Source organism: Osmia lignaria, chromosome 15, assembly GCF_051020975.1.
Source record: "Osmia lignaria lignaria isolate PbOS001 chromosome 15, iyOsmLign1, whole genome shotgun sequence".
NCBI classification, from domain to species: Eukaryota; Metazoa; Arthropoda; class Insecta; order Hymenoptera; family Megachilidae; genus Osmia; species Osmia lignaria.
The window spans coordinates 2,584,906-2,612,438 of NC_135046.1; the positions used below are offsets into that span (position 1 = coordinate 2,584,906).

At 39.1% G+C, this 27,533-nt stretch overlaps 2 protein-coding genes across 2 annotated transcripts in view; one reads left to right on the forward strand and one right to left on the reverse strand.

Annotated features, from left to right (window-relative positions):
* LOC117600518 (uncharacterized) lies at positions 1-24,521 on the forward strand. The gene is made up of 6 exons (XM_034316071.2): positions 1-1,899; positions 16,683-16,790; positions 16,886-17,050; positions 18,175-18,272; positions 20,607-20,766; positions 21,997-24,521. The coding sequence occupies exons 1-6, from the start codon at positions 1,707-1,709 to the stop codon at positions 22,239-22,241; spliced, it is 969 nt and encodes a 322-aa protein (XP_034171962.1). The 5' UTR covers positions 1-1,706; the 3' UTR covers positions 22,242-24,521.
* The window catches only part of RhoGAP102A (Rho GTPase activating protein at 102A), a 26,965-nt gene continuing 23,229 nt past the window's right edge, over positions 23,798-27,533 (reverse strand). The window contains exon 12 of the mRNA XM_034316070.2: positions 23,798-27,292. Coding sequence (XP_034171961.2) covers positions 26,950-27,292 — 343 coding nt within the window. The 3' untranslated portion in view covers positions 23,798-26,949. The remainder of the gene's footprint in view (positions 27,293-27,533) is intronic.

The following is a 27,533-nucleotide window of genomic DNA, read 5'->3' on the forward strand; positions in this document are numbered from 1 at the left end:
GACGATGCCGGTCGCCTCAGTATGCCGCGCAACGCGCAGGCTCGCGTATGCGTATTGTTTCTCTTTGTTCTGCTCTCTCTTGCTCTCTTCTCTTCCCCTGTTTTCCTTCTCGCTCTTTCTCCCACTGTTTCCTACGTAGGCAGCGCGGTTAGAATACGCAAGTACAAACATCTCGTGGCTCGCTGTTTTCGCGTTTACGTGTCATCGTTGTTCTATCAACATTTTTTTCCTTGTGCGAACCTTCGCGTAGCAGGAAAATTCGAGGGAAAATTCCGGTTTCGTTGTGTTACGTTTCTGTGTTACTAAGTGAATGCGCCGGTAGACTCACGGTTGATCGACAATCTGTTATCGACGAAGTGCATACACGCGTAACGTTGTGACACACTGACACGGTGCGTAAGGTTAATAGTGAACAAGAGTGCAGTACAGCAGAAAAAGGTGGCGTGACAGAGCGGGAAAATTCGACGTGTTCCATGGATTTTGAAAGAGTTTTACACACGTCGAACGTACAGCGAAGGACGGTCTTAACGAAGACCTAATGTGGATACTGTAAGCTGACAAGACGCAGTGAGTGGCAAGAAACGGTTACGAAACGCGTGGAAGGAGACGTGGCACGAAATGAAGCGAGCGTATCCCCGTACGATCGATAACTATAGCACCTTGGTAAATATCAAGCGGTTCGTATTTCCACCGCGCACCGAACCTAACCTACCGAACTACCTGTGCTCGAGCCTCGTACCTTCGTTAACACGATCGAAGTTGTCCACTGTTTCTTCGACCCGTTCGACGAGGATGTCGTGAAAGTACAATATTTTCTCTACGCTCGTAGCGACGTAGAAACATCCAGAGCCGAAGAATGAAAAGCTTCGAATCGTTCAGGAAGTAACATTTCCCAGTGCGCCATCTTAATTCGTTCGTAAATCGTGATGACAGGTGGTGAAGGTGATCGTTGATCGAGGACCGCGGCCGATTCGATCGGTCGTGATCTAACGTTCGATTAAATGTAGTGCGGGCGCGCGTGTAACGTTCACGGTACTCCCCGGAAGATTGGCACACTGTAACGTATGAGGAGACAGAAAATTACAAGAGTCGAATGGAGCAACGAAGGAGAGAGAATCCGAGGCGCTTTTATTTTTAGCCGGTTCGTACATCGCAAAAACCGGTTCCCGAGTTTCAGCTCGAGCCGAGCCACGAGGTAAGGTGCGTATATTCGCGAGAAGGGTTTTAGTCGAAAAGGTAGGAAGCGAGAGGGAAGGGCACACGATATAAAGGTGTAGGCATACATATATCTCTCTATCGGCCACGAAAGAAAGAAAGAGTGACACGAAACATGGAATTCGCCTAAGCCGATATACCTCTCCCTACTTCTTTCTTCTCCCACTTCGACCTATCGATTGCGTGTATGCACGCGCCTATCCATACTCGAAGTTGTACGTGACATCGGGCGTGTACGAGATTCGATTATCGGTTGCGTCGTCGACGCTATGTCCGTCGCCGATGTAATTAGCCACTCTTGTTGCACGTACCCAGATACCGGCAGACTGTAACAGTTTCTCCATTCTATCTAACGAAGTACGGGCATATAGTGCGTGCGTGACAGCGAAGAAAAGGGACAGAACGAAAGGAAATAAAGCATATAGTGTTTCTCGAATTGTTGCGTGTGTCACGGTAAGAAGATCTACGAAGACACGAGAACGGTATGAAGAATGGCAACCGATTCGAGCAACCGGCAAGGCGTAAGGGCGGTCGCCACGACGACAACCGATCCGCAACGAAGCGAAAAGCGCGCCGTCGCGGCGCGAGGCGCCGCCGGTGCTCTGGCCCTAAGTATTCTGGCCGTGGTCCTCCAATCGGCAGCCACCGCGACCCCCACCTGGGGATACTTCACCAATCCTGACGGTGAGTCATGCTTTTGAAATTCTTCTCATCCAGCCCGCGTATTTCCTCGATCCACCGCGATGATGCGCGGATCTGCATTGCTCGACGACATTGCGCGTGTCACGACTTTCTCGCGGCCAGATTGCGGCTAGCTCGAGTTCACGGTTATGATATTGATTACCTATTGATTTCTTTCATTACCTGTGTCAGGTATAATGACACTTTAGAAACGACGATTAAAATATCATCGATATTTGCGTTAATAAAAAGCTTAATCTAAGTTATTAGATTATTATTTACAATATTTTCTCTTGCAATTTAAATTTCATATTTATATGTTTATGAACTAAAAACATGTTAAGTAACAGTGGAACATTAGCAAATTGCCATAGACAAATATCGAATAATTTTAAGGCAGACGCAGTCCGATTGTTATTGATATAAACTTGTTACGTACGTCTGGCACAAAAGGTGATAATAAGTCGGGTACACAAATACAGCAGTAGAAGTTAAATACTGTTGCTTGTTTAAGCGCAACTGAGTAAAACACGAGTTGCGTAAACTAATGCGGTTACTTTGTGGTTCCTATTACATAATTTACATGGAAATGTCAGCAACGTGACTTTTAACAGTTACTCGCCACCGTGATTACCGATGGTATATTTAAAACCATTACGAAGTTTCTTAATCCTTAAATATATCATAATAGTGCATGGTTTTCATAATAGTTAAATCGAAACGCTCCTTTGCATCTGTTTCTTATTTAAGCGTTACAAGGGCAACCGTAACAGCTGTGTGTAGTCTTCGTGTACAGACTGTAAGTTACTTAAAGACTTCTTTATCGGTAAAATGTCGATAGAATTTATTTCATTCATCAAGAATTCGTAGCAGCAAAACCGTATGTTTTGTTTTCTTCAGATAGGAGTCTAGCTTGACCTATGTAATTCAGAACACGACTTCCTGTATATCGAGTCAATTAATTCCGTCAGGTTGTTTTTGCAGTAGCTACATGTTCCATCTTTCATCGTTTGTTTGTTTTCAACTTGTTTCTCCTTAAATAATGTTATAGGTTAACTCTTTTATTTATCCAATTGATCAAACATTCGTATAGCTGTTTAATGTATTAACAATATTGTTTTCTTCGGGCAATTTAAGAAAATTAACGATTTCATAAGATAAGAGAGAATTCCAAGAATTTTCAAATCAACAAACATTAAAAAGTGCTTAGTTTAGAGAAACGTTATTTAAATTGATAAATTACTCAAAGATTTATATAGATTACATACACGGCAGGGTATTTTTCGTCCCACGTTATTTATTACCTCGTCAGTTTTCGTTTTCAACAACACTGTTATCTAACTGAACACGTGTCCTTTAATTAATGTAGGATTACAAGAGATAAATATCAAGTCTAGGTATAATTAGATACGATTCGAAGGCAGACCATTATTCATATGAAATAATGCCATATAAATTCATATCGCGTTTACATTATTTTGTTCGGGATATCTTTTCAACCGGAATAAGAATTCAATTGTCTGCTTACTTGTGGTTTTTACGTTCTTGAAACAACGAAGCAAAAAGTTCATTGTTATTCCCCTCGTTCATTATTTCCATGCATTTTATGAAACAGCGAAGAATTGTTCAATGTCAGAATTTGTATTTGGTACACGTGTAGTACAAGTCCATATATGTATGTACTATGTAGCTGTTTGTTTTGGACGGTCAAGAATCATGGAATAAACGTGTAAATAAGGTATATATTTAGGTGATCGATGCTTAGATAAACAGGGTTCCATTGTATCGGACTACGGCAAAGAATACAATGGATGTCGATAACCCTTCGGCACTTTCACGTGTACAAGCTCGTTGGTTGCTCAAAAACGGATTCAGAAATGTTATCGGTTAATCGCTTTTCACGCTCCGTTGTTCCAGCTATGTTTTTTCCTCCGTTGCTCGATAACCGTTGCATCCGTTAACACGAATATCCAATTGCAAGTGCATTCTAATTATGCAATCCACGAGTTTGACGCTGAATAAGCTTTTCGCCCATTGAAATAATTACTTATATATCCTTCTTCAATTTTATTGAAAAAAATTCGAGACACCCAGTAGAGTGTACACGAGCACATCGACACGGTTGCAGGCGTATACAATACGCGTATGCAGTTTAACGCGATGCATCGTACATTGGCATCGGTCGATGTTGATGCGTTCCTTTCATAAAGAGCCTTCGTAAAGCGGAATGCAGTTTATAGAGTGGCGTGGATTGCGGTTTGCGATCAAACGGAACGATTCATATACTTTTTAATTCTGTTAGCTAGTTGGAACATCAATTTCATATTAGAGAAAAGAAACCGAATATTTGAAAAAATATCTAGGGTATTAGGTATTGTATAAAATAACATTCTTCTCCTCACGTTACGGTATTAAAACTGTACCGAAAGTTTCTATTCTATTTACTATGCTTTCTCAAAGCTTCCTCTAACAACGAGAAGTTACGAGGGTCTTAAATAACGGATATTACTCGACTATCAACATGTTGAAAAAACAGGATTTCTCCATAAATAATGTGTTAGTTAGGTAATAAATAGATTTAGTATCCTTTGTGTCGATAGTACACACTTGTGACCGATGAATGCAGCAAGAATGAAAACGGTATGCGTGACCCTAGCAGGTGGTTACTACGATACGCTACCTGTGATAAATACGTCTGTGAACACACCTGTGTTTGTGTACGGATACGTGTGTGAATGAGTGGCACAGGTGCGTAGCTACTCGTAAGGCCTCTTTCATTAAGGAATAATACAACATTCGTGATTCTCTGATATTAGCCTTTTCTTTCTACAATGAAAATATTTCATTGAAATGGAAACTTTTCCGAATCCTAATTTCATTTCTGTATACAATTAATTAAGTACCTACATTTCAGTTGATTTATTTCGTTTCATTCATCCTATTGTTGCTTTACACTTACACGCTCTCTTTTCGCAACAAAGTTCACAGGTTAACGCTACGCGAGCATTAAAATGTTAATTGCATCCTGAGAAAGGATCCACGAGATTAACACGGATATTCCGCGCCTAATCGCGTATCATCGTTTCATTAAAACTGGAAAGTAAAAGATAAAGCCGCCTCGTTAGACAAGAATGGAATTGTGCAACAATGAGAGAAAACGTACGATTTCCAGAGAAATGGGTTAGCTGATTTCGCATCCTTTTATGACTGTTACGATTGTCGATGCCTGTTCATCGATCCTGTTCCTTAACATATGTAGAAACATAGAAACTTTCCACCGTATATCGTGATTCTCGATTCTAAAACCGTGGTTTTGAATACTGTTACTCGCGTTATTCGCGTCGTGCATAATGCGGTTGCGTTACAATAAAAGCAGCCAACTACCGTTCGTTCGTGGTCTTCTGGATTGTAATTAAAACTTGCTACAATGCGGAGCAATAAACCTTGGCGCACGGTCTTACTTGTCTAATGAAGATAATTGTTGAACGTTGATTAGCCATCGAATAAAAAGAATGTTTAATTACACGGAAGTAACTTGGGTCGAAGTAAAAATTAGTTTATCGATCTTTCAAAATTCTTTGATCGAACGATAATTATCGAAAGCAACGAGTGAACGAGATTTCCATTAGGGTATCTTTTCCTATTCATTAGCAAGCGTGAAAAACACACTGAAAACGTTATTCCTATTAAAGAAGCACAACGGTGCGCAAGTACATACACCAGGTACACGCAGTCATTGGCCAGGTGGGACTAGCAGGTTCGCAGGTGTTTGGATACTATTACGCACTCACACATTAGTGAATCAGGTAACGTGACGAGGATCCAGCAGCGTAGAATTCTCATGTGCGTGTGTAACAAAAATGATAATCAGCACCTGAGAAACAGGAGCTACCGGAAGGGTGCGCGATTGGGGGTGATAAGGTTCGCGTTAGCACGAACACTTTCCGACATTTTTCGTCGGAAACTTGAGTTATATGTAATACTTTCAGATTTTTAAATGTAGAAAATGGAACCATGTAAGTACAGTACAAGGATAAGTTTCTGAATGGCCTCACCAAAATTGAGAACTCAGCTTCGGTATATAACTTAAATTGACAACCAGAAACCGATTAAAATTGGTTTCAGAGCTGAATGTTTTACCGTTTTTGAGATATCGTGGTAAGGTTAGGATAGGTTAGATTAAGGTTCTATGTATGCGCAGTATCGAATAGTATATACTACAGTATTGAAAAGCGCACGCGCAGTGTTGAATAGCGCATGCCCAGTATTGAAAAGCGCATGCGCAGTATCGAATAGCGCATGCGCAGTATCGAATAGCGCATACATAGTCCCAAAATTGTACAAAAACTTCTTACCACGATATCTCAAAAACAGTAAGACATCCAGCTTTGAAACCAACTTTAATCGGTTTCTTGTAGTCGATTTAGGTTATATTTCGATCCTGAGTTCTCAATTTTGGTGGGGTCATTCGGAAATAGCCCAGTACAGCTCGGGCGAAGAAAAACCTCGGTTAATTATGCTTATTTATATTTATGGCATAACATAATTTAATTGTTTCTGGAAAGAGTAAAATAAGAGCAGGGGCGTTTCCGACAGAGATTTATATGGCAGCAAATTATCGAATAGTTTACTGTACTTCATTTTTCTTCATACACCTCGACCTTGAGACGAAAAATAACGAGTTTGCCAGGAAGGGATTTTAAGTCTCGTGATTACAAGTTGAAGCGTGGAAAGTGAAAATACAATGAGGATGGTCGTTTACACCGTGTCTCGGTTAGTTAGCGTGGCGAGGTGATCGAGATTACGTACACGGAGGGTGCTATTCGATCTTTGCGGGAAGCAGACAGAACTGGTGTAAGAAGTAGGTTAATGGATTCGATGAAAGATCGTGTAGAACGGTGGTAGTAAACGTGGAAGACCGGTTGGGAAAAGATGAACGGGCATAACGTGAAACGATCGTAAGCGTGGAAAAACAAGAAGGAGGAGCTCGTCGCAGGCTGACGAGTTGAATGGTCCCGTGAAGTTTCTGAAAAATTACCTTAAGGAGCAGACAAGATCCAATTTAATTGATTGCGAACAGCGGTGAATTATTATGATTATTTATATTATATCTATTCAACGCGTGATTGTGTCATTTATTTTGGTCACGTATATTCCACAAATTTCTGGAGAATATTTCGTTGATGAAGAAGATCATCGTATACGTCTATTCATGAAACGAGATTAAAAGTACCCACGATATCGTGTCTCTATAATCTCCTCCGAGTTTGTACACAAACGAGCCCATCATCTTATTCCATAATGTCTTATATTACAAACATCTCGGTGTAATTTGGCAATTTTCTCTGACATGGTGCATCAATAACGAAATTTACATAAAAAATTCCCCCGTGTCTACACTCCACTTAAGTGGTTAATTATGAAACCGTGAAAGCAAGCAATTATCGAGTGGCTATTATAGCGGTCCAGCGCAAAGTGTTGACATTTTTTAGAGATGTCCATAGCGAAAGGGTTGAAAATGTCTATGTCACCCTGTTTTCGTAACGTTCTCAAGTGTTTCCTGCGAAACGAACCCCCGGACAACTTCATCTGGCGACGGTGGCCGGGAAAAGCTGCGTATCGTGTGCGTCGCATTCTGCTGCCAAGCTAAATTGATGTGTCATTGTCGATTTCTGAAGCGGCACGATATGTCGCAAGCTAACACACTATTACCTGTACGGAACAAGTATGCCACCCTGTCGTGTACGCGCGCATACGAGCACGTTGCCGCGTACGTGCATCGAGAGAGAGAGGAGTGTAAGTACCGCTATGCTGGGCCCAGGAAAGTCTTGGAGCTGGTGAGTGCAACGGCCTTTACCTGGCTCTCACTCGCCGTTGCTCGACTATGCCATCTTCCTCTCAAAAGTTTATAGTCTCCCGTTTACCAGTGTGAAAAGAGGCTCGTCCGTTACGGAACAGGATACATCATTATAAAGCCAGGATTTCTTCATCGACGTGGTTGCCTTTGTGTTACAACATTGACCGCGACAACTGCTCGGATCCTATTCATTCGAATTTGGCAGTTCGTACTTTCGAAATTCTCGAATAGAATGTCCTGGACGACAGCTTCTACTCTTTTCAACTTATCACTCTATGTTTTCTCCAATGTTGATTGTGTAGGAGGCTTTATGTCGGTATTCTTTTAAATTTCACTTCTATGCCTTCTCGACTGTCGACGGCGCTTGGTATTGGCTGTTTGTTATTGTGGCGTCCCAGGCGCTTTGGGCCTCTTTTCCGTGATGGCCGCAAGGTGTCGCGCGTGTAACTCCATCCTTTCTCGCAAGTGCTCCATCACGGGCCTTGCCGATATATACAGGGTGTTAAAGAATTCCCTGATAATCTCTACACCGTTGGATAGATCACGAAAAATCGAAGCGAAAAGTTCTGTAGTATTTTTCGATGGGATCAGTAGTTTAGCCACATTTCGTTGTTGAAAATTGAAAAATTGGACCAATCAACGCGCAGTTTGAGACTCTTGGCGCATGCGTAAGTGCGACGCTCAGCGGCACAGCTCGTCGGCGGCAGAGGAGGCTAGTCCCCTACTCCACGGGTCTTGCCACCCAAGTTGCGCGTAGATTGGTCAATTTTTCAATTTTCAACAACGAAATGTGGCTAAACTACTGATCCCATCGAAAAATGCTACACAACTTTTCGCTTCGATTTTTCGTGATCTATTTAACGGTGCAGAGGTCTTCGGGGAATTTTTTAACACTCTGTATATAAGATCTGAGAATATAGAACCCGGGCAGTGGACGGTTCCCGAGACGAAACCTCATAATTTTTCCGCCGGCATCCTACATTATTATTTTTTAAATTTCTCTATTATAGGCTTGTTACGATACCATCTACGTTATACAGTTTAATGTTTATTTTCCGAACGCCTCGTTACCGTCAGATGAAACAACTCTTTAATCTTCTGTAGTATTGAAATTCGTTAAAGCCCATTCTGTAAACATAAATGTTCTGCCATTTCGCGCGTGGGGTACAAGTTCGTAAACGATGCTTTCAACGTTGCACGTTACATTTGCATAATTTCCAGGGCCATTTTCCGGATAACCTTTCATTCTCGTATCGAGCGCGAAAATTTTACGAATATTTTTCCTCGGTTCGCGATACAGCGAACTTTCGCGTTCATCATTTTTTCCCTAGTTTCAGTCAATTTTCCGCCGCGAGTTTTATTTATATGCACGCGTAACTATGCTCTTAGCTATAGATAGAAATAACTGAAAGCATTCTTGCGCAACGGAATTAGGTAAACAGATATCCGCGCGTAGTACGTACGTTTCGTCCATGACATTCTTTCCTGAGCGAAGCGGTTGTTCTCACGATTCAATCGCGTATGTCGCGTGGGATGTCGCGTTATTAATCGATCTCGCGATATTTCTGTATAAACGCGAAGATTTAATAGTTTTACTGAATTCGGTACGGTGCGGAGCTTGCGAGCGTCTAATGCTTTATTTACCTGAAGCCTTAACCCTTTCGCTACGGCCATCTCTACGTTAATCGGATTTTTTCGCGGATACTTTGAACGAGTATCTTGATAATTCAGTGCAGCGAATGCAAAGCAACGAGTATAAAAAAATTATGCAAAGAGGATCTACTTTGACGAGGATAATGCGCTTAGAAAGTAGTGCGTAAGTACGAGTCTCTGTGACCATTCCAAGCTAATTGATTTAACGTGTTCCGTTAATTTGACTTCGCTTAACCGTACACGTGTAATTAATTTCAACACGGGAAGTTGTAATTCAAACGAGCGCGTTTCAAACAGAAAATGGTCCATCAAGAAATCGAGGAACGACTAATCGATATTCGGCGGAATTTAAATGCAAATGAGTTATTTTAATTATCTCGAAGGTTTATTTTAAACACGAATAGATTATTATTAAATCGAATGATACGCATTTTCCTGCCTGTATGCTCCGGGGAAATATTCTGGAAATTGAATTCTGAATTGAAACGTTATTTTCGAAAAATTATATACGTCTTCGTCTATTTAACGGGTCGACGTTTAATCGAGGCAGGATATTTCTCTGCGAGTTCAACATCCGGTGCATGAAAACGGAAACGGGAGTGCATCGTCTAGCCTCGTTTTACGGATATACATGCCGCGTGTAATTCGCTCGCACGCTGGGCTTTCGTACCAATTACAGATAGTTGCATCGATGGTAATAACCCTCGGGACTTAATGGAGGGAAAGGAAAGCATTAACTATTGATAGGACGTCTTACGAGTTTTCAACTCGTGCTTGCTCGTGGATATAGTTTTACATAGAACGTTCCAAAGATTCAATTCGCTTAAGAAAAATATCCAGTTTCGATTAAAAAAAGTGAAGATGACCTTGAAACCCGAAACGTCTCCACTTTCGATGGATATTTTCAAGGTACAGGTAGCATTAACCTACTAACCAGGTAATAACGAGTTAATTCGTCATTCATTTTCGCGTTATTTGATCGAATGAAGGTAATTAACTTAAATTTCTTTTCCCCATTGAAACAGTCATTTCATCGTAGAAATTCATTTAATGAAACGTTTTGTTTACGCCGTATCTTGCAACAATTTTCTCTTGCTTTTTATATCCTTTCCTCTTTCTCTGTTCTCGTAAACTCGATGTTTACGAACCTCGTTGATCGACAATTGGCTGCAGCTATTGCACGAGAACAAACTTTAATCACTCTTCAATATTGTCCATTCTCTCTCTCTTTTTTAATTGCTTCCTTTGAATGGACGATTGTGTAAAGCTATTCAACAGGTTTTCCACTTCATAAAAGTGATCGCACTCGTTCGACGGTAAGAGAGCGACTTGTTTACCAGTAAAGAGGGATCGTTACGTAATTCAGAAAGCATTGTTTTCACGTTTGACGTGTTTCGAGTAAATCGGATTACCGTCATCGATGTTTTTCGATACAATTTTAATTAACAGTTTAGGGAGTGGAGGGTGGCTGTTTGACATTTGCATAAATGCTGAAGGCACTGCAATAACCAGGTTGAAAATGGTGGATGCACGGTTCGCACGTTCACGGTGGTTTGAGTCTGCAGGATGTCATGCGGACGATAGGCCATGTTTATCGTGGATCAGTGCCATTAGGATGGTTAATCGTTAGAACGATACACAGGGAAAACCGAATGTTCATTCCGTTAATTTTTCCGTTACCGTTTTATTCTTCGTTTCCCAACCATCGAGACGCAAGGTAAGGGAAACGGGAAACGTTTAGCCTCGTTCCTTCAAAAGGCGCAACTTACGGTCGCGAGTTGAACGAAGGTCAAAGAAATTACCTAGCCTCTGATGAATTACGGAAATAGGAAGGTTTAGAGGAGTTTGGATGAATAAATTACACGAAATAATTCGGGGTCGCTTATTTGGATGCTGGGAAGATCAATCTGTTACAATGTAATACACAGGTTGGTCTATGCAATTGGAATTCATAAGATGTAAAAAATGTTCCATTCATTCTTGAAGAATCACCCATCGCTCAATAATGACACGAAATCTCGAGAAGATTATCGAAGATGGACGAAATCCGTGAAATCCTTAGAAAACGGTAGAAGGTAGAAAAGTGGACGAGAAAGGACGAGTCGTCGACGTGTACAAGTTGCGTGATGCGAGCGTGAGAGAGGACATCCAGGAAAAGAAGTATGTGAAACGAATCCGGAAAAGGCATCGGAGCTAGAATAATCCCAGGAAGCGCTATCATCTTTCTACGTCGGTGTAATCCACTTAAGCCGGTGGATGGGCAGAAGAGTAGAAGGAAGAAGAGGCTTGGAAAGCCAGCTGGAATTGGACATCGTGTCGGTGGCTGTATTTTTTCCACTCTCTCACCTATGCACTTATGTATACACGAGGATCCCGTTCATCCGGCCTCTATAGAAATTATCGTGTAAATTACACGTTGAAAAGGAGCACCTGTATCGAAATTACTTTTCCCTTAGATCTCGTACTCTTGCGGAGGACGTAAAATGCGAAACTTATGGGGAGACTTGTGGGCGTCGTAACGCGTCGCTCCAGTGGGAAGGTACAACGGGAAATCTATGGAAGGAAACGCTATCACGGCTTTCGTTTTCTCATTTTTATATCGCGGCATTGTATTATTGTAATCGTGTACACTTGGGTGCAACGTAGGCGTCTCTATCCTAGGGGATGGAGACAAGTAATAACGTAGAATAATTAACTTCGACAGATTTCAAAGATTCTGTTGGACCTTTAGGATGGTAAATCGTTCGAAATAGAATAAATCTGTCGCGAAAGGAAATTGCTGAGATCGATTAAGGTCGATTCTCGACTTTCCCTCGGTTCTAGTTCCACGTAGAACGAAAAAGTAGATTGGAGGGAGTTTCAGGAATAGAAGGTCGGATAATGGTGCAAAAATTGTCGCAGCTGAATTTCTCGGTATCGAATAGAAAATCTATCCAAGCGATTGAGCGGAGACCATTCAGGGAAAAATTCGTGACATATTTTAAAGACGTTCCAGAGGATGATCGACTCCTTAGAAGATTGCACGGTCACTTGATCGTTTCAAGCTGCTACATAGACGGTTTTGAATCTTACCGACTCGTTTGTTCTTCTTCTCAGAGCGGTTACCTCTCGCGTTTTCGCTCGAGCGACTTTCGTGTTCCGGGTGGCAAACGCCGGAAGTCCTTTCGACTCGACTCGCCTCGGCCCTCTCCATGCTATTCCGCTCGCTTTTATGCGTGCCTGGCTTCTAGTTGTCCGCTTTGGAATTCCTTTTTCTAATAGGATGTAGAACATTTGCTGTAGAGGTATGCGAGTACTCGATTTATTCGAATACACGAATTTCGAGTGAAACAATGATCGATCGGTCGAGTCGAGTCGAGCTCTTGAATTTGCCGAATTACTCGAAATCGATGAACTGTTTGAAACAAAAGCGAGCTATTCGAAAAAATCGAACTACTCGAATATTCGAGCTGAAAATTCATCTTCAAGTAAATCGAAGTTTTACTAGATACTTTTCACTTAAATTTTTCCGTCGACATCATTTCTTTTATTTTATTTCAACACATTGTACATATTTCATCCTGACTATAATTTAATATTGGCTGATTTTCTAATTACTTTGAACAGCATAGTTGTCTAATGATTAATGGTCTAACTTTCAAATTGAACGCCACTTATCCTTCACTTTCTCCAGCAAATCACACTAATGTCTATTATATCGTAGCAAACTCGGGCATTATTATTATAAACGAAGATTATTCGAATAATGACCAGTTCTCTTTTATAACCAGCGGTGTGTATGTAATAACGAGCTCAGAATTTCGTAACTGTATCTCTTAGGAATCATCGATAACCCATCGCTATCGCTGCAACACCATCGTATTATACGTTTAACTGTGCTACCGTTTAGTGCTGTTACTTCATTCCAGTACAGTAGGTACAGGAACCGTGTGCCACTTTCGACGCGTGCACACATGTGTGTAGAAATACAATAAAAACCGTGCGTGTTTTTAGTAAGCTGGGAAGCGAGCATTTCATTTACTTCAAATGAATTTTTATTCCACCTGCTCAGTTTTAGGGCGCTTATTCTACTGTAACGAGCCGGAAACTGGATACTTTTTCCAAGCGCAAAATACGGAAAATTTAAAAGCGCAGTTTATTGGAAGCGTATTTAAACATTTATTCAAAAATACCAACGCTCGAACGAGACAAAGTAATACCTGTGAAATGTATCCACCATTCTGATTTCGTGGAACAATGAAATGGATTTTCCTATAAAATGTTTTGTATTTCGTCCCTTTTATTGCAGGATCGTTTTGTCCCTTGGAAAATAACAAATGATAAAAAAGTGCATTGAAATTTTTTCATAAATGAATATATTAATGACTTTGCAAATTGATCAAATATTATCTATATACTCCAATCATCAGACGCAGTCTTTTTACTATAGAAATCTTCAAAGGGTAAGGAACTTGTTTTCAAGCTACTCGTGAAAGATCGCGCTAAATGAAATTTCATGGGAGCAAAACGAGTTGGATACTTTTTCTCGTTAGGGAGGAAAAGAAAAGCATTTTCTGTCTGCTCGGTGGCTTAACGGTTGTGGTCGATTGAACGCTATCGTACCTTCGTTTAAACAGGAAACCAGTTTTCTACGATTACCAGAGTATTAACGATAGGGGAAAGAAAAATTCCATTGATGTAAGAAACTTCCATGTACGTTGGTATCCTTGTTTGATCGATATCTTTAATTAAATATTCCTATTAAATTTTCAATAGAATTTGTCAGAATTTGTCGATTTACATTATCGATAATCCAAATATACATTGTATGTAAATTTTTTTAAAAATAATTTTTCATGGGAATAAAAGTAACGCGCGATTGAATCGATGTTGGTTGCAAAATTTTCACATGAACTTGCAATTCTATATACGATATTAAATGCACGTTGCATTACAGGATTCGAATTACCGCAGCACAGATCTTTTCTATGCAACCTACGTATCGTTCACCTCCTACGCGTTCGCTCGTATTCGTTGCATTGTTTGAAAGAACAAAACCATGTGCAGTTTAATATTACAGTAATGACAATAAACGTTTCATCTTTTGTCGATGTACGAGCGTCAAGTAACACATTTCGGTCTAATAAAATCAAACAAACGAGAGAACACAGTTTTCAGGGGTGCAGGGCTGGTTCCCATTGAGAATCGTCCAACACTTTTGAATACCTATTATAATAGTTTATATAAAGCACTAAGTACGAATGAAACACAGTTGTACTAAAAATAATACTGTTTCGTTATTATATGATACGTTTCGTAGTCGAAATTAGAAAAGTAAATGTGGTACCATTCCAAGTTTTCCACATCGATAAAATTCTATCTCCGTTCGTAACAGAGTATGTTTTTAATTTAGAACAGCACGTGTAACGTCGCAGGTGCTTCTGTAATTTATCGGCGCACGGGGCTGAGTCCACAGCGTGAGTTTCCAGAATCAGCCATTATTATTTATACATTTTTATGCGTGGAAACGTGTGTCGCAACGTGCGATTCCCTGCACAATTCGATGAACAATACGGTGGAACGCGAGATTGCGACATTTAGTCAGCTGAAATGTCAACAGACGCGAATATTTATATTTTACCTGCGGAATAATTGAAACAGATATCGGTATGTAATTTAATATTTGCGGAGAACGGAGAAAATAACGGAAAGCGGACAAAAAATTTAGAAAATATTCATCCTTTTTCGATACTCTCTTTAATTGGTACAATTTGGAGATTTTTACATCGGTGATGTATTGTTCGTCGATTTTAGGGATTCAGCTCTGTTAATTTGCGTAAAACGTTTCACTTTTCATTGTAACTCGTGGCACTGTTCAACTGGTTTGTCAGGATACGCGAAAAAGGGTTGCTGTAACATTTGGTTACGCCTAATAAAGCTCGTTTACGCGGAGATAAATGGATTCGCGTGGCGACGATAAACTTCGATGCCAAATAGAATAAGCCTGGTCGTTAGAGGAAGTTGTAAACGTACTGTAACACTGGGTGAAAAACGTGTTGCTTTCAAATTTTTATTAATTAAGTCGTTCGTAATGGAAACGAGGCATCCCGTTATACTAAATCTATCGATTTCCTGACCTGCGTGACAGTCAACGTGTTAATTTAACGTTTCATTTTTCAATTATACTTAATTTATGACACCGGTTACGATAGCGTATTAATCTAATCGCAGTTACAACCGGGTTTACGATTTTCTGTTGCGTTTCTAATCAGGAGACGTATGGTTCAATGAGAATCGCGTTCGGAAACGGACGGTAAGTGTTATTCGTGTAACAATTTCTAAGTAGTTTAATTATCTTTCGTTTACACGAATTCGAAACATTATTCTTAAATTTCACGATGCATATTCAGGAGGAAGTAGATGATTTTGAACGATATCCTGGTGAAATCGTGAGATCAAATAGTATACACGTAAACGAAGTTCGAAGTCGTGAAACAATTATCCGATCGTTGGTTATTTAGCAATAGGATGAAAGACACGGATGTAGGAATAGAGATTAGGAATTCATTTTTCAGAGCCACGGTGCCGTGAAAATAATGGAGAAAATGCAATTAGTAATTGTTCTTTTATGGATACGGTATCATGGAAGGAGAGCAAAGAGTTAGGAAATATAATTTTTAGTTCAATGAAATTGATTTAGGTGCGAATGGTGGAATAGCTACTTAATAAATCGGAATAAATGAAACAATGATCGCAAATGATAAAAATCGCGAAATTGCAGGCAGTATACATTATTTGTATCTTTGCTCTAGTTACTCGATCCTATACATAGTACGTATAAATTAATATCACGATAAATTGCATTTTACTTGTGCTCTGAGCTTACGAGTTTCAGTTCGAAATGCTTGATACCGAGTGATGCGTGTTCGATACCAAACCGGGATGATTATGCGAGTTGGAGGATTCTTCTAGCGCGAAATTACGCTCGTAATTGATCTCGATGCGATGCTTCGTGAAAGTTTCTCGCCGATAAATTGGACGTCTCGTTTGTTCGCTCGAATGATCCTCATTAAGTTGCTCGAAGATCTCGATTAGGTGGCAAGGAAACAAGGAAAAACTTCGTGAAAGGATTGCCTAGAATTTTATTGAATGTGTTATTTTCTGGTCGAAGGATTTCGTTTCCTGCTTGAATGATTTTCAATCTGTAAGAAAATTTAAGATTTATTTGATTCCAGGCAAATTAACCTTCGATTCATTTCATAAAAACTTTAAAATCTTTTTTTTCTTAATTTTCCAGCTGGTTCAGCAGCCGAGAAGGGATACTTTGGCCCTTGGAGGCAGTGCAAACTCTTGCTCTACGGTAGAGAGAGATGTGGCCAAGGCGTTTCCAGGTTTCAACCAGTCTGTGAGTTCATTTTGTACATAATATTTTTCTAGATTCTTCCTAGGGAATATCGAATAAATAATGAAATGAATGTTTTAATTCTTTTTTTTCCACAGTGGCTGTGTGGGTGGCAGGATTGGCAGCTGCAGCAGCCTCTGCCCTTTTGGCGATCTTGGTAGGGCTTGCTATATTACAATTAGCGATGGCCTCCTCGGCGAAACGAGTTCTTATCTCGTACAGCACCGCTCTGATAGGAAAAGTGGCCCTTGCTACGTTAGCCAGTAAGTATTTTTCTTTCCCCCAAGTACATAATTGAAAGCTTAACTTTTCGAAGTGCTCGTAGGAGCAACTAGAAAAGATGAAATAGTAGGAATTTAAAATTAAGATGAGCATAGCATAGATTACTTTTACAACTGAATATTATGATTTCGTATCACCGTGATAAAATGCAAAGACACGTGCTGATGAATGCACGTGGCTATTACTGGGATAATTTTATGCAGTGCTGAAAAATTGGAATGGAAATGAATTCGAGAAGTTGAATCACGTTCTCTAGTTATGTATATATTCTTCCTTTTTATCATATAATAATGGTATTTTCTGTTGCAATTTGTTTTTTATTCTATACGTTTTAGTTAAATTACTCTTTAATTAATCCTTCGAGCCTGTAATTATACACTGAACAAAAATTATGGTAAAGATTTAGATATGGTTTTTTTTTAATACTTTAAATGCGAATAATGATCACACCCAATGACTTTGTATTAACGTATGGATATTTTACCAGCGGGAGAGGATAATCATTTCTGTTTCTAATGAATATTTGAACAGAAATTCCAAAGTCTTATGAAAGTCGTGAGAATCACAGAAAGCAATTCAGGCGAAGAAGTCCTTTATCCAGGATAACCTGAAAGTTTTGTAATAGTCCGAGCATGGTAGGATTACCAGTGACTTGTCTACTTAGTGGCCTACTTACCTTTAGACGAAGAATCGAATATCTGCGGTGGATCTTGTTGCCGTAAAGCGATACGTGCTAAACTCGTAGAATCATACAGGATCGCGTACTCGATTACATTGAATGAATGAATGAATTCCCAGTTCCTGATGCTATCCGTAGCATATCCTTAACGCTTTACCTGTCGCTGGTAGATGAAACAGATAAACGCTATCACTTTATAACTTAATAGTAACTAAACGAGTAATTCATATTATCAAGATCCTCGTAATAATTGTAACACATCTGGGTTTGTTATTTCAATTAAATCGTAGACAATCAAAAGCTTATCAATTAGGTTTCAGATTATAGCTACTTACAGTAACGAAGGGGTTAAATATACAGAAAATTAAAAAATTTCAATACCCTGCAAGGTAAGTCTTTCAAATTTGAATATTTTTCATTTTACAGCATCATTGGCAATCGTAGCAGCGAGTTTGTTCGCCTTGCAGACTGATGACAGAGCCAGCAGTTTCGTTATTACTAGGGGAGAGGCGTTCTATATGCAGGTAGGCTTCTCTTATTCGGTATTATATTTATAAGTAAGAATTATTGCGATAGTTTTTACAATTCCTCGATTGCAAATGTCCTACTGTACGCCAGTTTCATTGATAAGGGTTAATTTTGATCTACCATTAAAAATTGATCCGACGAACGATCCACGTCGTTTTTCTTTCCAACGGCGTACGCAGATCCTAAACGAGGTGTGAAACTTATACACGAGCGCTCATGATCGGGGAATTAAATACTTAAAGGCCACCTGATCAGGAACAGTCCGCAGGTGTCTCGTTAAGATCCTCTGTGGGGATTGCTTAGTATGTGTCAGAGCACCCATGACTATTGGACACTTTAAAAACAATAGGACGACATCGCCGGGCCCTCAGTGAACGTTTTGGCGTGGTTCGTTCGTCACCTTCGTGTCCTCGTTCTCCATTTCGTCGTTGAATTTTCTTATATAACCATATATAGTGATCTACCATCCTGGGTTTTATTCATCTTCTTATTAACATACGAAATTTGATTTCTGATCAATGAATTTTGATTAACATTTTAACGTGAAGATATTATTGAACGTTTTTAGCGACCCAGTTTTAAAAAGATGGTAAAACCGTATTAATAGTGATTTTTCAGTGGACATTTTTCTGTCGTTTCAGTTTTCCAATTTCTTTTTTCATTTTTAAATTACGCTTCATACGTGAATCAGTGATCTAACGAGATAAAAGTAATGTTCATATAGTTAATGAACGTTTTAGTATGAATCATTAAGCAGCATATTCTCCGCTACCTCGTAACATCTATCGCACCTGGTCGTTTTTGGTTTACGTTCCATTTGTAAGCTTGAAATATAGTGGATAAACATTGGTGATTCATCCTATGTTCTTCATTTTCAAGTCTTAAATAACAGTCAGTGGTATGGTGGATATCGGAACACGTAAAAAAAAGTTGAAATTTGTTGGACAGTGTAATCGATCGGTGTTTGAAACTATCCTACATTCTACCTAATATCTGTTTTAAATAAACAGCAAGGAATTTGGTCCTATAGAAGTTTGTAATATTAAAAAAATGAAAAGCAAAATAAAGTGAAGATAAAAGGCAACAAAGCTATTAGCTCTACTTTTTTAATTTTTTTAAATTTCAGTGCGAAAGCACTTGATTGATTCTCAACTGTTATAAATTCCCTCACAAATTTATCATAAATTGAATAGTGTTCCACATAAAAGCGCTGCGACGTAAGTACCTAGTATTAATTGACGTGGTAGTACGACCACGAAAGTGGTAAGAGACGTGTGACATAAGGAAACATTGCTGTTAGAGGTCTGTGTCATTACCAAGTAACGGAAGGAATAAAGTGGAATTCAGCATTGAAAAAAATCTATGAATTTAAACGAACACGTAAAAGCCATACCTCGCGACATATCTGCGTACAATGGATACTGAAACGTATGGAGATTTTATGGGATGCCCTTTATCCTTGTTACGCGACAATAGCTGTACCGACATACCATAATCTGCAATCCGAGATGATGGAAAAGAAGAGACGTAGCCTTCTACGGGAGGCCAAGGATGAGATCGAGTTGGATAAAATGAACAAACAGAAACAGGGCAAGGTAAAATCCATCCGCTACTCGCAATGGCATAAAGTTAGGACATATCTGTATTTGCTGATAAAGAAACTTTCTAACAGTCTAAATTGGTTGCTTCATATTTTCTGACTTCACGTTCATTTGTTTTATTTCAAGCCACTGATTATTACGAAAAGAATTTCAAATACATTAGGCAATAAAGGGGTATTCAGAGAAAGGGCACCCTTTAGGTGTTTTTTTTTTCCTGTTTTTATTATACTGTAGGTATTCCTACAAAATACTTGCTACTTTAAAGAAATCGCATATTGGTTAATATGCTAATTGGCTAGAAAGCGACATTGTTAATTAAATTCTCGTCAACCTGTTAACTCGACTATCGTGTTTCGCTCTTCCCTTTTCCACGGCGATATCAACTGACGATGGTAGAAAAAAAAAACAGCGGTTGAATTAATTGTTACCGTGAAACAATGGCTTCCTGGTCATCGTCTTTGTACGTCTTAATTAAATCCCTCTTCTACTTCGTCCTCTTTCACCTCTGATCAAACGTTGTTTCGCAAAACAGTCGGAGCCCGAGTCGATTCCCGTGATAAACTGGCTGAAATAAGTGTCTCAAAGGGGAACAATGGGAAAACCAAGCTGCTTATAAATTTTAGAACAATACCGTTATATTATGTTCAACGTTTTGAGGAAATTTTCCTGGATTTGATACGGAGTCTTTGTAATTACTACAATTGAAGGGTTGAAAATTTGTTGTTGCAGTTGGCTGCAATCGCTCTGAACTTTAGCGTGCTGGTCGCCGCTGTGTACGAGGGTATTTACGCTCGACGAGGCGGAGATCCAACGAAAATTAGGGTTGTCGGTGATCCTCGTGCAACCACCATAAATAATCCTGGCTACCGGGAACATCAACCTACGAACGGTGAGTTTCATTGAAGTTTCTGCAAATTTTGTAATAGACGATCTAATTTTCATTTAAGTAAACGAGTAAAGGTGATAAGTAATAGTTTGATGTGTTGAATTAAATCAACATTCTCTGTGATCATTTCACGTTTCAAGGGCAGGCGCATTAATAAGTTTTTCCACGATAACTGGGTCACAGTGTAGAGGTTTCACGAGAAACAACAGCAGCATTTCGTAGTAAAGCACCAGGTATTACGAAACGTTCAAAACACACTTTGCATTGCAAAGCGAGGTCCATTGAATTTTGATTCAATTTTGTCGCAACAATACGTGGAGGAGTTTGATAATTACCTTATCCGTTTGCAAGAAACCGAGCGTAATATTGAAGGGCAAATTTCCTTTATTAAAATTTATGAATCGTTGATTATTTTGTTTTAAAGGATGGAATAATACTTTTGTGACTTGCTATTTTTTCATATTTTGATAAAATCAATCGGGTATATAAAATTTCACCGACCAGTATCGACTATCCTGTTTCACTTTCGAATATCAAACGCGTCTCGATCGGTAGTCACCCTTTAAGTTCGCGTCCATGGAAGAAGGTTTCAAGATGCGACGTCAAAGGAGCTTCACTTGGCAGCTGCTGGAAACTCAATATGCCCGAGGAGTGTATTCCGATGTGACGGTGATGGGAGTCAAGGTAACGGAAGGGATAACAGAAAGGATACACATAAGGGAGAAGAGAAATAAAAACTTTGGGAGATAGGGGATGATATGGGACGAAATTGGATGGAATAGAGGAAACAAACACTAAAAGCAGGAAATAAGGTCTGGTAGAGCAATCGTCAAAGAAACGGACAAATATCGGAAGGAACGACAAATAAACTGAAGAAACTTATACAGGGTGTTAAGAAATTCGCTGAAGACCCCTGCATCGTTAAATAGATCATGAAAAATCGAAGTGAAAAATTCAAGCTGCGCGCTGATTGGTCAATTTTTCAATTTTCAACAACGAAATATAACTAAACTACTGATCCGATCGAAAAATGCTACAGAACTTATCGCTTCGATTTTTCGTGATCTATCCAGCGGTGTAGAGGTCTTCAGGATATTTTTTAACACCCTGTATATACAGAATGTCTGACACTTGGACATCTAAATTACTTCCGCTGCTATTGGAATCGCAACGCAAACTCAATTAAAAAATGTATCGTTTTTAAAGAGAAAATTGTGTTTATTCAATTTCCAGGCGGCAGCATCTCTATGACGGACGCCAGTGGTAAGCCATACGTTGGCGGTGCAGGAAACGGTTCGATGGCGTCTGTGGCGACTTCCGGTAGCGTGGCTAGTACAGCCTCGCCTCTTCGAAGCTCCCTGAAGAAACCGAAACCTCTCGGTATTCATAATCCCGGTTTCTCGGCGCACAGTCCAACCCTTTCGAGGAACGGTTCGCAAAAGAAGGTGCGAATTCAGACTCACTCGACGGAAGTGTAACGAGAATTTTCAAGATTTTCCTTCGTACGCGTATATGACTTGAAAAGACATATCGTAAACGTCGACGAATAATTCGTTAGGATCGAATATTGACGTTTCGTCGTCGGAATAATTTTTTTTCACTCGCTTTGAAAGCTGACGAAAACCGCAAATATGTGTTCAACGATCGACGACAGATTTTAACGAAAGTTTCGTAACGATTCAATTAACGACGCGGTTCTTGTTCGAAGACAGAACGCAAAACTCGTGTAGGCAATTATTCGAAACGGAAGTTTTCTAATAATCAATCGTTCGACGATTACTCTGAAAGCTTGCATTGAGAATCGTTCGTTATTAGAGGAATTGATGGGATGACCTTAGATCGAAAAGTTTGATCGCGTGGTAGGTGGACGAGCAAGAAGACGTAGGAAATGAGTGCTGTTAAAACTGATCAAGCAATCGAGGGAAATTGCTCTGACTACAATTTCCAACGGCGTCGTGACGTCTTCGAGAACATTGTAACCTTCGATTCAAGGCGTTCCTCAGACGCACAGCACCGGTACGTACAGAGTATTTTCCTTTAACTAGAAACGCTGAGATATAAGAAACCGAAGCAATAAAAAGTATTGGTTTTACAAAAGTTGTTTGGCATAAAAAGAATTTATAAATAATTCTTCTGTAGATGGAATAATAATTTTAAGGTCAGATTAATTTCCTTTAATGAAACTCTATATTTTTTTATTTCCTTCGCTATTCCACTTACAGAAATATTATTTATATCACTCAATAAGGTGATAAATATTGCACTTAGAGAAAATGGAATGTCGTTAAGAAAGAAAAAAAGAAACATGTGTCTCGAGAACGACGTCGTTGGATTGAGATTTCTTGGCCGTCCGTGAAGAGAATTAGCCAGCCGTGTTCGGTGAGATTACATTTTAAGTTCCCAGCGGTTCCAGCCGTGAACAAGAAGAATTTAACCCTTTGCGGTCTGTTTGCCTCACGCGATCGGCTGTCAACGAGTTCGACTTATTTTAGAACAGTATCGAGAATGTAAGCCGATATGCTATTATATTAAGAAAATCGACTTCGGTAGGAGGTAATCAATATTTTTAATACCGATCAGCTCGGTATTGTCCAAGAATTTGCCCTTGTACCTGCACGAGTTTAATTGAAAGTTAATAAGATCGACGGTGATTAGTTTAAACTTGGGCCGCAAAGGGTTGATGGTTAATTAATATCTGGTCTAACGACGAATCGTATCAAGTGTAATTGCTTAATTACACTGATTCGACGTCACGGTTGGTACAGCACATCGTTAAAGAGTATTACGTTGTTGAATAATCGAAGAAGGAAGATCGAAACTGATATTGTTAATTATCGTTTTTTTTTAAGCGTAGAAACGCGATGGCCGAAGCTAAGTCGAGGATACTGTGAATAATTAATGACGTTTAATAAACGACAAAATATTATTACTGGGATTCGGTGAATCTGATATTTAAATTTAAATGAATGTTATTTATAATATACTTAAACTCTGCCGTCCACCATCTTTTTAACGACCTATATTTATTTAAAAAAAAAAAAATAGATAAACCTGTTAAGTATCGTTAATACTTAACGTAAAAACTAAACTTATGAAAGTTAAGAGAAATAAAAATAAAACTTGAAAATCGAATTCCAGTAATAACTTTGCTGTGCGTCATAGAAGTCGCAGGATAGGTGATACGTTTCCTACCTATTCCCTTTCCCTTACTTCCTTTTTCTTTTTTTTAAATCTAACCTTTCTCCTTTCTCTGTACACTTCTTGTTTGTTCGTATTAAGTTTAACTAAGCGTTTCCTCGTTTGAGGGATGAATTATAAATAAATACTTACTATGTTGCATCCGTCCAGCCCTGCATAGGCAGCTAGCCGTGAAACGGTGAGAATTATATATATATATATTTATATTTTTTAGTGATTGTTTTAATATATATATATATATATGAAAGAAATTTATGTATAAATATATAAATATGTATATGTATGTTGCGTGTATCCGAGATGAAATTTTATTCGCTCGTGTCATTGGTCAGGAAGGAAACGATGCCCGTTTAATCGTTAGAATCTATCATTATTATTATTATTTCATTTTATTGTTACTGTTGGTATCGTGGCACATTTTTTTTTTTTAGAAACTGTTTTTCTTTTTATGCATCTACTTTTCCACCGTATGGTATTAAAATTATTTATGATTCTACTCGAAGGTCCAACTTGATAAGAGTCCGATGATACCTTCTGTTTCTTTTATTTTTTTTTTTCTTGATCCTTACACGTAGATATTTATTGAACACTTATTTATTTAATGGAAGTTTGGCTTTAGCTGAAACGATTTTTCTGAAACTTTTGATAGAGATGGTACGATAAAGAATTTCAGAATTTCTGAATCTTTTGAATTCTTCTAATTTCTGTTAAATCTCGTAAGGTGTAAATGATTAATAAATGATGTGATTGCCTCGATATTATTGTAAAGGAATGAAGCAGCTGCGGTGCACCTATGTTGAATTTTATTGTTGGCTCTTGATAATTCTTATCGAAACGAAACGAATTGTATGAATGTTTTTAACACAAGGTCTGTGCCAGGATTATTTCAACGTGCATTTAATAATTTACCTCTTGTCACATCGGCCTTGTCTCCTACTAAATCAGATTACAGATTCACACGTTATATAAAATTTGTGTTCCACCTTTTGCACCCTTTTGCTATTGATTATTAAAAAAAATGTTAATGTTTCTATTCGTCTCGATGAATTTTATAACGACCAGTATAACGTTAAATGCACGATTGTATGCGAGGAGATTGATAATAAAGAAATTTTTATGACCCACGATCATCCGCACACCTCGTTCTCTTGTAATTCATTTCACCGTCAGTATTTTTACGATCATGTAATAATTGTTGTACGTTTATGAAAAATATATCTTTTATAGCATATATTCTACGATTATACTAAATGCAGAATGAAAGCTGAGCTACGTGAAAAGGAATAAAAATAGAAGATAGACTTCAAGGATTTAGTTGTAAAGTTTGAAGAATAAGTATTTTAATTAAAAATTTTCAAATTTTTTAAATACTTGTTGCGGCTCTTGAAACACGAGAAATGGAAAAGGAGGAATAAAAATAGATGCAGACTTCAAGAATGTAGTTGTAAAGTTTCAAAAATAAGGATTTCAGTTAAAAATTCTCAACTTCTTGAAATAGTTGTTGCGGTTCCACGTCTACGCCATCCAGCGTTTTCTTGAAACTCGGGAAATGGAAAAGAAGGAATAAAAATAGATGTAAACTTCAAGAATTTAGTTGTAAAATTGGAAAAATAATGGTTTCAGTTAAAAATTCTCAACTTTTTGAAATACTCGTTGCGGCTCCGCGTCTACGCCATCCAGGGTTCCCTTGAAACTCGGTAAATGGAAAAGAAGGTACTCGGCTTGGTAGAAAAATTAACCTTCATTTATTGGCTTACAGAATGAAAATGAAAACTTAAACGACGAACAACAGCGTCTTTCGGGCCACGCGTCCCTCACGTCAGTACACGGATTCGTTTCGAAACCCTTTCACGTGCACGAACAGCCATTCAAGAAGAATTCAAGTTAAGAAGAAAGAAACGAGAAAAAATGAACGGATACAAAGAAAGTGTCAGAAGAGATAGAATTCAATCAGTTCGCCTCATCTCGTTCGTTATCGCTAGATCACAAAACTACCAGATCATTAAGGTACTCTAACATAAACTAGAAAATAGAATTCGATTGAATCGAGAGAGATTATAATGGCCCGATACGAGTTTCAAGGACTAGTTTTCTTTTCTTAGCTTTGGCTCGTCGAAGGATACGATGCGACACATCGAATCCCTTTCGCTTTAAGTAATAAAAATAATTTACAAATCGCTACTAACCAGTCGCTACTGCATTAGAATGTTACATCCGTAGATACAGATCGATGTTCTATCGTTTTCCGTATAAATAAACCGTAAGGTAGAAATATCCTCTATCCGGTCACATCCTGGCCGATTGATACCAGATCAGACGAATCCTCGAGGAGTCTGAGAGGAGAGATAACGATAGAGAATGAGATAGATAGTCGTGCATATTTCATCAATAGAGATCTTTGCGAGCGCGAGGACGGTAGTCTAGGAACCAATAGACACCCCACGATACACCGAGTAGTACACGATTTCTCATCAGCTGAGAAATCAGTGTCGAAGGAACACTTTGCCAGGCCACGTCTGAACGGCAGTGACTATATTCATCTTTTTCTTCGGGACATTTTAACGATCGAATCGGGTATCTCGATCATTTTTCAGATAAAGTTTTACCAGAGTGTTGTTGCCCTTTGGGCAATGGTAGGACAGCTTCAGGATTCCTTCTTTATATCTTTAGACACTGAAGGTGCCAAATATTCGCATTGACAGAGAGACTTATAAGCTGGATTTACTGAATATCTCCCTCAGATTTTAATGAGATTTTATATGTTGATAATTGATGCTATCGCTCGTCTGAGAAGCGTTAATAAGAAAAATATAAAAAAATGTATTAAAGAATATTTCTCGTGTCTGGCACGTTCAAAGTCTGTAGATATAAACGGACCTTAAAAAATGGCTGTACGTAATAAGGCACGTTACGATATCACTTTTGTTGTATCCATTAAAAAACGTAGCCTAATGGAGGTGGTTTCGATTCGATCATGGGGATGGTCGTTCAGAAATACCCGTCCCTCTCCTTAGGCGCGCTGGAGATAAGCTCCCGTCGTTTCCAGACCGGTTGCGCTCCAGCTCGCTGATTTGGTGTGCTGGTCGCCGAAGACGAAGAGGTGATCGTAACGGAGGACGAGGATGTGACAGTTACCGCACTCTTGCCCGCCAGTGTTTCCGAGTCAGGGATGTGGCGAGTTTGATGCCTCGAGTCCGTGTATCGTCTCTTGGTATACTTCTTGCTGTCGGAGGAGGTGTTCGTGGAACTGGTCTTGCTTTGCGGCGACACGGTGATGCCTGTGTCGGGTCGAGAGATGTGTAACATCCTCTCGATGTCGGCGGTCTTTGACCTGAAAAAAAAAAGAAGAGTAGATATTTGCATTTGAATTCTCAAACAGAATTGAAAATTTCTCGATATTATTTTACAATTAAAAACGCTTGAAATTCCATAACGCGTTGGAAAGGTGAACGAACGTTCGATACGTTGCACCGCATCGAACAAGGTCAACGAATCGTCCTAAATGCTCTACACGCATACCAGAACAGTATCACGAATCAAGATCAGCGATGCAATTCCTGTCAGTCTTAATA